Below are 10,051 nucleotides of genomic sequence, written 5' to 3' on the forward strand. Positions count from 1 at the left end.
TGCGGCATCCGGGGGCCCTCGAGCAGCTTCGGGACTGGAGGAGTCCTCTCCCTCAGGAGCCCCAAGCCTTCACATTATGCCACCCTCCTGAATGGTCGAGGCAGCAGGCTGGGCGACTGGGCCTCTGCAGAGGGTCCTGGATACCCCCATCTTTCCACAGTATGATCCTGACCCCTTTCTGCCCTGTCCGTTGTCCACCTCTGCCCCTCTTCCACATGCTACCAGCCCTCAACAGTTTGTACCTGGATGTTCCCTGGAATCTTAAGCAAGGATCTACTGGGAATCCGTTGGGAATCCATTGAGTTAATGAGCCATTTGAGTGCCAGTGACCTGATCTGGCAAGACTGGCTACAATTTCCAAACTGACTTTGACCTGGTGTAGTCGAAGCACCTACAAAACGGAAAGCCCTCTCTCCCCTTCCGGAGGCCTGCACCAGGAACCGTTCAGAAGGAGCCCGGATCACTGGCCACTTTCTCCAAAGAAAAGCACGCAGAGCCTCTGCCACCTCATGGCTGCCTCTGGTTCTACAGTTTCTCTGACCAGACAGCACAGATCCCCATCTCTCCCCACCGCCATTGCAGTCTGGGATGCAGGGAAACAGGCATGGGGGTGGGAGGGATTCCCAGGCTCTGATTTCCTTCCCTGTTTGTTTGACCCACAGTTTCGAACCTGTGGAGGCAGGCCCAGGGAGGACTGAGATGGGAGAGGGCTGAAGGCCGGAGCTGGGGAAGGGGCTGTACCCATGGGTGGGGCAGCAGGTTGCAGGGCCTGTGGAGTGCCTCGGACTGATGGTGCAGGCTAGGCAAAGCCAGTGGCCCTGTCTAACCCTAGCCCACCTCTCAGCCCGAGTGCCCCCATCTGTAAAGGAGAGTTCCAGCCAGAGGAATTTTGAGGCCTCTCCCAGGTTGGATATGGTGTCTATGCAGGACCATCCCAGACCAGGGAGAGAATCCCATCATGCCACTGGCATCTTGGGACAGCTTTGGTGGCCGGCCTCTTCACCTCCCAAGGAGCACTGTTGGGTTCCGCTGTTTGCAACCAGGAATCCAAGGCAAGGTGCGCACATTAGGCAAGCTAGTTAAATGGGCCAAACCGCACCTGCCTGAGTGGGTCAGACACCTGTTGGGTCTGACTTATCATTTGGAACCAGGGGCTGTTCAGTCGGTGTGGCCAGGAGTGAGCCATGCATCCCCAGCATGTGCTTCCTCAGAACCCCACAGAGCCGGGTCCAGTTAATAAAGGATCATGGCTGAGAAACAGATTCTGATGCCTCACAGAGTCATGGGTTAGATTCATATTCTGCCACTAGCCAGCCGGTAACTTTTAGAATTTCTTTAACCTCCCTAAGCTTCCATTTCCTCATCTATATAATGAGGATAATGAGACAATTGAGAGGATTAAATGCACAGGTCTTGTGCTACGAATGTGCACTATTCTTCCAAGTTAAGGGAAGAGCGACCCTGAAGGCAAATGAGAGACCATCCTGGCTGCCTCTTCCGTTTCAAAAGTGGGAGTGGGCACTGCCCCCTCAAAAGCTGTGGGGGCAGGTCCTCCTAGCAGAACCATGAGGGCACGACCCCTGCCCAGCAGAGCCCAGCAGGACCTTTACCCAGTGGGTCCAGAAGACGGGACTGTCACCCCAGTGAATCCAGAAGGCAGAACATTGGACCCGAGAGGATTATTCTCAAGCCTTAAGTTCTCACAGAGTTTGCATTGCTAGGTTTCGAACTTGCCTGGGACCCATCACCCCTCCCTTCCTTCCTTCCTTCCTTCCTTCCTTCCTTCCTTCCTTCCTTTCCCCCTCCCTCCCTTCCTTTTCTCCCTCCCTCCCTCCTTTCCTCTCTCTCCCTTGTGGAATGGGAATGTCTAACCTATGCCTGTCCACCATTGTAGTTTGGAAACACATAACTTGTCTGCTCTCACATGTTCACAGCCAGTGAGAAATTCCACCTCAGGGTGATTCGACTTCCAGTCTCACCCGTCTCTGATTTACATGAGACTTTGGACTTTAGAGTTGATACCAGGATGAGTTAAGCCTTTGGGGGCTGCTGGGATGGAGGGAACGTGTTTCACATGTGAGAAGGACGTGAATTTGTTGGGGGTGAAGGGATGGGGGGCAGGGACAGAATGTTATAAACTGAACGCATCCTCCAAAAATTCATGTGTTGAAACCTAATCCCAGATACGATGGTATTTGGAGGTGCCTCTTTAAGTCACAAGGGTAGAGCCCTCATTGATGGGATTAGTGCCTTCGTAAGAAGAGGCCAGAGAGCTAGCTCACTCTTTTTCTGCCCTGTGAGCACACAATGAGAATTTGGCAGTCTGCCAGAAGAGGACCCTTGTGAGAACGTGACCATGCCGCACCCTGATCCCAGACTCCCAGCCTCCAGAACTGTGAGAAACAAATCCCTGTTATCTCGTCACACCACCCTGACTAGGGTGTTCTGTGGCTGGTAAGGACCCTCTTGCTGGCTTGCAGATGGCCATGTTCTTGCCGTGTCCTCACACGGTAGAGAGAGAGATGGAGCTCTGATCTCTCTTCCTCTTCTTGTGAGGGTACCAGTACCATCATGGGGGCCCCACCCTCAGGACCTCCTCAAAACCTCATTACCTCCCAAAGGCGTCACCTCCAAATACCATCACATTGGGTGCTTGGGCTTCAACGTATGGATTTGGGGGACACAAACATTCAGTCCCTATGGCTCCTAAATACAAACCTAAATTTCTCTTCTGGAAACCTCCTCTCATACCTCTTCCTTTTGTCATTTTCCTTTTGCAGTGATGTGAACGCCAGGAAAATCTTGCCCTCGCCTTGTCCCATTCCGCACAGCCGGGAGCCCAGCAGCACCAGCGCCTCCCTGGAAGACAGGTCTGTCGTCTCCCTCTGATGCCTGTGACAGCCCCTGCCATGAGTGGAATGGGTCAAAATTGCCAGTGCTCTTCTCTCACATCCTGAAGAGCTCCGCATCCAATGGCTGCACAGACACAGCCCAGGGCTGGCCTCCACCCTGACACCCCAGGAATACCCTGGAGTCTCTCACAGATACCAAGTCCCAAGGCAGAGAAATTTTCTCCCAGGGGCCTCTGCTGCCCTGCGTGGGCAGAATTGCTCCAAGTGTCTGTGTAAATAGATATACCCAGCGCCATTGAAGGAAAGAAGAGCCAGCCCACTGGCCATTCCAACATAGCCCTGCCACAGGGTCCCCAGGCCGGGAAGGGCAGAGAGTTGACAAGCCCAGCTAGCCTCGGCCTTGTGAGCCGTTCACTCCAGACCGAACAAAGCTGTCAAGGCCTCTCCTCAGCAGTGCCCTTTATGCCTTCTGACTAGAACACCTGAGCACCCTTCTTCACCTGGCAGACCCTACTCTCCCCCCAAGCAGTCTAAGGGGTGAGGTCCAGCCATGCCCCTCCCCGAGCCCAGACAGAAGGAACAGCTCCGTGCAGCCCCACGGGAGCCCTTGTCACTGACTGCAGCTGGATGCCAACACAACTACTTGTGATGGGGAACAGCCCCTTATTGTGGACAGTCCTCACTGGCTTCTGACAGAGTGGATACTATCACCTGCTGTATGAGGAAGAGGCTTGCAAGCCAGGAGGGCACTGCTTAGAATTTTCTTGTGGGGGCAGGCTGGTTATTAAATGGAAAAAGAGGAGGGAGAAAGGCACATACATTCTTACTTTTTTAAAAGGATTTTTTGGAAATCCCACACTTCTTATAAATCTCATTGGCTGGGACCTGGTCACCTGACCACACATAGCAGCAAAGGAGGCTGGGAAATGTAGTATTTCTTTTCAGCCATGGCAACTTACTCAGCTAACTGTTTTTACAGAGAGAAGGGAGAATACTTATCTGCCCCAGGAACTAGCTAAGCCATGGTGGGGGGGGGGGGGGGGGGTGTAAGGATGCACTGGATAGATGTCCTAAAGGATGTGCCATCTAAGTTGGGTGCTGAAGGAGACAGTGACACCTCAGGTGGAATGGGGCTGGTTTAGGGAAGGCGAGGGGCGGGGGCTGCACCAGAGATGGGGAAGATGCAGAGACAAAGCATATTCAACCATGCAAAGGTCTTGGGGGGAGAGCAGGCTGGGGAAAGGAGACCGCCAAAGCAAAGCCATTGAGTAAGAGAATAACACTGGTACAGCCACTCTGGAAAACAGTGTGGAGTTTCCTCAAAAAATTAAAAATAGACCTACCCTATGACTCAGCAATAGCACTGCTAGGAATTTACCCAAGGGATACAGGAGTGCCGATGCATAGGAGCACTTGTACCCCAATGTTGATAGCAGCACTTTCACCAATAGCCAAATTATGGAAAGAGCTTAAATGTCCATCAACTGATGAATGGATAAAGAAGTTGTGGTTTACATATACAATGGAATACTACCTGGCAATGAGAAAGAATGAAATATGGCCTTTTGTAGCAACGTGGATGGAACTGGAGAGTGTGATGCTAAGTGAAATAAGCCATACAGAGAAAGATACTGTATGTTTTCACTCTTATGTGGATCCTGAGAAACTTAACAGAAGACCATGGGGGGAGGGGAAGGGGAAAAAAAAGTTAGAGAGGGAGGGAGGCAAACCATTAAGAGACTCTTAAAAACTGAGAATAAACTGAGGGTTGATGTGGGGTGGGAGGGAGGGGAAAGTGGGTGATGGGCATTGAGGAGGGCACCTGTTGGGATGAGCACTGGGTGTTGTATGGAAACCAATTTGACAATAAATTTCATATTAAAAAAAAGAGAGAGAAAGAATAACAGAAAGAAGGGCAGGGCTGAGGCGCCTGGGTGGCTTAGTCAGTTAAGCATCTGACTTTGGCTCGGGTCACGATCTCACTGTTTGTGAGTTTGAGCCCCGCGTTGGGCTGTGCTGACAGCTCAGAGCCTGGAGCCTGCTTCATGTTCTGTGTCTCCCTCTTTCTCTACCCCTCCCCCATCTGCACTGTGTCTCTCCCTCTTCTCAAACAAACATTAAAAAAAATTTTTTTTTTTTAAAGAAAGAAGGGCAGGGCGGCTGGAGCGGAGTAGTAGCCCAGGGCCCAGATCACACATGAAGAGAGTCTGAATTTCACTCTGAGAGTGAGGAGAATCCACCAACAGGGTTAAGCCAGAGGAGGAGGATGTGATGAAAGGGTCACTGTGGCTCCTGCACAGACTGGGTGGAGGGGTCAGGAGGCAGACTGCCAGGCAGCCTCCTGGGTGAGATCCGGTTACTGAACATGGAAAGCACTTCAGAAAGGTAAGCATGGAGTTCAAATGTAAGGTGCAGTGATGTGTGACATGTGCTTGTCCTCAGCATCCCTGAGAAGCCAGCATCATCTATCCCTCTCACTGGGGACAGCCAGACTGACTCTGACATCCTGGCATTCATCAAGGCCAGACAGAGCATTCTGCAGAAGAAATGTAAGTGCACCTTCCTCCTCCTCCAGGGTCACAGGTCACCCAGCTCTGCTCACCAACCCTTGAGGGAGGTAAGGGGGAAGGCCAGAGTGAGACGTGAGCTTCCTGAATATTCCTGAAACCACAGGACTGAACTTGTGGTCCCTTCACATGTGCCTGGCCTCTGCTTCCTCCTGGAAAAAAGCTCCAGAAGACAGCATCACGAACATCAAGACAGACCCAAGGGGGTGGCGGGCCCAGGTGCTCTTGCCTTGCTTGGCAAAGCTTCCCTCCGTCCTCCGGATCTTCAGCTCCCTTTGTTCTGTGTCCCCAAAGCCATCTCTCCTTTGTCCAGCCTTCTCCATACGGGAAGGGGCTGAGTGATGGTTTGGTAACTTGAATTCCTAGCTAGAAATATCACTCTCCTATTGGAGCATGGTTCTTGCCAATGAGTTGTAGACGTAAACACCACTTGAAAGCTCACGCCTGAGGACCCCTTTAACAGTTACAGAAGGAATACTGGTGGTGTTCCAGACAACAGGAAGAAGCAGAGAAGGCCCTTCCTGGCCTTTGTCACCCACCTCCCCCATCTTCCTCCTGGAAGCTGCCCCCTGCTATGGACAGGCCTTCTCTTCTCCTGCCTCCTTCTCCCCCAGAGACCCACAGCGATAAGACCCAAGACCCCTAATGCTGGCCCCTCGCATTTAGCCTCGTCCCAGTAAGCCAAAGGCTACCAGGCAGGTTGAGTGTTGCTTTCCCATGTCAACGCCTTGGTGGATGAAATGGCAGACTCAGATCCTATAATGACTGACACCTGCTGCAGGAAGCCCACAGTCAGTTTCATGGCCAACTGTCTGCAGCTGAGACACTAGGGGTTCTGCACACGGGGATGGAACATCCCAAGTAAAGGATGGCCTTCCATGGAGTTCCGGAGGTGGGGGAGAGACAGAGAACACACCCACAAATAGAGACCATTTGAGGTGCTGGTAAGCACTATGAAATAGCTAAAATCTATAATGTGGTAGAGAGCCGCAGGGAAGACTGCCATTAACTGGGGCGGGGGCGGGGGCTCCCTGGGGAGGGGAACCTTGAACTAGTAGCTGAATAGTGAGAATGGAGTGTCCATGCAGTGTCCTGTGAGCATTCCAAGCGGAAGGAGTAGAAAGTGAACAGCCCTGGAGGGAGCTTTGCTTGGTCACAGGGTGGGAAGGAGGCCAGAGTCACTTAAGGGCTCAGCTCGAGAACAGGAGCCAAATGAACAGGCCTTGTGGGCGAGGGTAAGGGGCTTGGCTTCTATTCCTGATGTAGTGGGAAACTCACTGAAGAATTTAAGCCATGGTGCGATGTGGTCTGACCGAAACTTTGGCAAGCTGACTCTGGCCATTGTACACAGCAGAGGTTGTAGAGGCCCTGGATTAGCACAGTCATCTGGCTCCTGGGGAGGTCCAGGCAAGGGGTGAGGGTAGCCTGGACCTAGTGGCAGATCGGACGTGAGTCGTGAGGGCAAAGAGAGCCAGAAGGGCTCATGGGCACCTGTTCTGAGCAGCTAACAGGATGGGGATGCCATCAGCAGGAAGGCAGGGCGGAGTGGACACCAGAGGGAAGTTGCTAGGGGAATTCAGATTTCCGGCTGGCCCATTCAAGTTTCAGTAGCCCTTTGAGATCTCAGAGGAGATAAGTACGCCCCTGAACACGAGTCTGGAGCTCAGCGGCAAGGTCTGAATGCACTGGGTGGAATCCCTGTTGAGGAGAGTAAATAGGGTTATTCTAATCGCTGACACAGACCCTTGGGGCACTCTGACATTTGGGGGTAAGCAGGAAGATCTCACCAAAGCTACTGAGAAGGCTCAGCCAGGGCGAGAGAAGAGACAGCAGGGGAGCGAGTGTGGCCTCAGGCAGGCCTGCAGAGGAACGTGGTCCAGGGGAGAGGGGTGGTAGAGCCCAGGGCTGCTGGAAGGCTAAGCAAGAATGGGATGCTGCCTGGTGGCCACTTTGCATGTCATGATGGCCCTGGACAAGTGCCCTGTGGACGGGGACCTGGGAGAATAAAGGGGCCATTGCGGTGGGTGAGGAAAGAAAACAAGGAGCAAAAGTAGAGATAGTGAGTGGGGACAGCTGACCCAAGGGCTTGGCTGGGAGGAGGGGCAATCGGGAGGCTGGGGCTGAAGGGAGGCAGTGGTTGTGAAGACGCACTTACGTGCTGAGAGGAATGGTCCGGGAGAAGAAAGGAGGCTGATGGTAGGGAAAAGAGGGCCAAGCCTGCAGGGGAAACTCTTGGAGGAAGGAGAGGGCATGGTGTCCAGAACATATGTGGAGGAAGAAACCCTCCCCTGGAACAAATGCATTGAAATCAGCCATCATCCATCCCTTTAAAGAAGTCTACACGTCAGCAACGTTGTTCGGTTGTGTTTACCCAGGTTTTGCCCACATGAAGACACTATTTCCAACCCTCTCTGACAAGAAGAGGCATAAACCCAAGGTCTGTGTCAAGATGGCGTCCTCCTGCTAATGCCATTGCCCAGATGGTACAGAAAACTGTACTGAAAGGTGGGGTGCTCTGAGTGTACAGAGCCAAGAGTCTGATCCCCCTTTTGACAGGAGGGGAAACTGAGGCACACAGAGGCTGAATAACTTGCCCAGCTAACAAATGGCAGAGCTAGGATAACCCAGCTTTTCTGTGCTCTCCAGTTGGCCATGCTGTCTTGAAAAGTCACTCTGTGGTCGGTCGGGTGTTTGTCTCTTGGCCTCTACCCGCCCTGCAGCTGGGAGCTTTGTTCTCCAAACAAATAGCAGCCTGGAAGTAATTCATCAAAACAAAAGTTCAAGGGTTCAATTTTTATTCTCAAGGGGAGAAAAAATATTCTTGGGTTCTTAGTGGTTGTGTGGCTGCAAAGGAAGCTGAAGAAGGGTGACAAGGGTTCCACCAGGTCAGGACCAGAGGGCCAGCAGGTGCGGCCTCCCCCAACGTGCGGCAGATGGCCAGGCCCCACCACGCAGCACTTTCCACACAGCCCACTTATCAGGCCTCCCTGTCAGGCAAACATGCAGGCCGGGCCCCAGGCACCTTCCCCAGCCAAAGCAAACACTTCCCTCTCCCCTGCCCTGGGCTCCCTCTGCTCTTAATTTAGTGGCGCTGTCTGTCTGGGCTTCTTCAGGAGTGCTCATTATGGGGAATTTGTGACTATCAGCCTAAGAGCAGGAGCCCAGAGAGGGTGATTTAACGTAAGCCTCGCCCGCCACCTCACACACTTCACCAAGGGCCAGGATGAATCTAGTTGATTTAGGATTCATGGAAAAGCTGTGGAACGTTTAAATCCCTGCCAGGGGCACGTGTGGACAGGTATATATCCCCCGTATGGGGCGTTCGTCATCCACTGTGTCAAATCTGCTGTTTCCAACTGCCAAGGATGGCTTTAAAATCTGAGAAAATGAGGTTAACCCCTTTCTAGAGTGCTTTTTAATAAAACCTTCCTTAATCCCTGAGTTTGGAAGTGTTTCCATCTGGACAGGAACCTTGGTGTGACCCCCTTGCTCTCTTCTCCAGCCGGGGCCAGGCGGAGCCTCTGCGGAGTGCCTCAGAGGCTCCTGCCAGCCTGGACTCCGCCGTCCCCACTGCGAGAAACCCTCCAGCTCCCCACCGGGCAGTATCCATCCCAGGAAAATGGAAAGGCCCCAGAACTGGGAGGAAGGAGGCCTAAACGCGGGCCTCCTTGACTCAGCGCTGTGGGCCTTAGGCAGGTCACTGCCCCCGCCTTCACACATCTGCCACGTTCAGATTCCCCCTTCGTCAAGGTGGCCAGCCTCTCCTGAGATAATGTCCATAAAGGTCCCTCATAAACAGCCAAGCGCCAGGGAGCTGTTAGCAGGGAAACTGGCCTCTGGTGGGAACTGGCCCAACAGGGTGAGGAGTGATTTCCTTTCAATGGTTTCTCTGTATAGCCGTACCCTCCAGTCTGGGAACCTACAGTCACAAAATCCCAGTACAGACTGACAGCTCCATTGCTTCACTGGGGTTCGTCAAGTAAAGAAATGGCACCTTTTCTGTGGGGTTGAGGTCTGGGTCTGCGTGGCACTCAGCCCTGCTCTGTGGCGCTCCTTCCCAGCCCCGCCCCTGCCCCGGTCACCACTGCAGGCAAGCGTATGTGGGATGCAGTGACAGTCCAGGGCGGGAGCCGGCTCAGACCCTCTGCTCCTCACCACTGGCAGTGCTAACCCATCCTGGCCCAGGCTGCGCATCAGCGGTGCAGGGGAAACACCGGAGCCAGGACATGCTCAGCGGCCCCATGCCTGCTGGTCCCCAGGACCTGCCCTCACCATCCTTGGAACAGAGAGCCCACAAAGCAGTGGGTTTCAGCCCTGCTCTTCATTGGTGTCACCTGGTCCCCTACCACCACCACGAGATTCTGATTTAATCTGTCCTGGGAGTGGCCTGCAATTTCTAAAGGTCCCCCCACCCCCAGGGGTTTCCAGTGCTCAGCAGAGCTGGGAACCGTGGGTCCAGAGTGACTGGAACACATCCCCTTCACATGCACCGGTGTGCCTGGTGTCCTTCCTTCCCGCTCTAAGATTCATCTAGAACAGCTAGGAATGTCTGAAAAGTAAGGACCATCTTCACTTAATTAAACAGCCTGGGGTCTTGCACTCAGAGTTAGATCTGAAGGACCAAGGGCTCGT

The 10,051-nt window shown here is 53.3% G+C and overlaps 1 protein-coding gene across 3 annotated transcripts in view; it reads left to right on the forward strand.

Moving 5' to 3' along the window:
* Positions 1–10,051, forward strand: part of KIF6 (kinesin family member 6) — a 385,916-nt gene that overhangs the window by 372,088 nt on the left and 3,777 nt on the right. For all 3 annotated transcript variants that reach the window (XM_019457021.2, XM_019457020.2, XM_053905057.1), the window contains 2 exons: positions 2,781–2,870; positions 5,295–5,401. In XM_019457021.2, the coding sequence (XP_019312566.2) occupies positions 2,781–2,870; positions 5,295–5,401 (197 nt within the window). The remainder of the gene's footprint in view (positions 1–2,780; positions 2,871–5,294; positions 5,402–10,051) is intronic.

Source organism: Panthera pardus, unplaced genomic scaffold (assembly GCF_024362965.1).
Source record: "Panthera pardus isolate Hobbes unplaced genomic scaffold, ASM2436296v1 HiC_scaffold_17, whole genome shotgun sequence".
NCBI classification, from domain to species: Eukaryota; Metazoa; Chordata; class Mammalia; order Carnivora; family Felidae; genus Panthera; species Panthera pardus.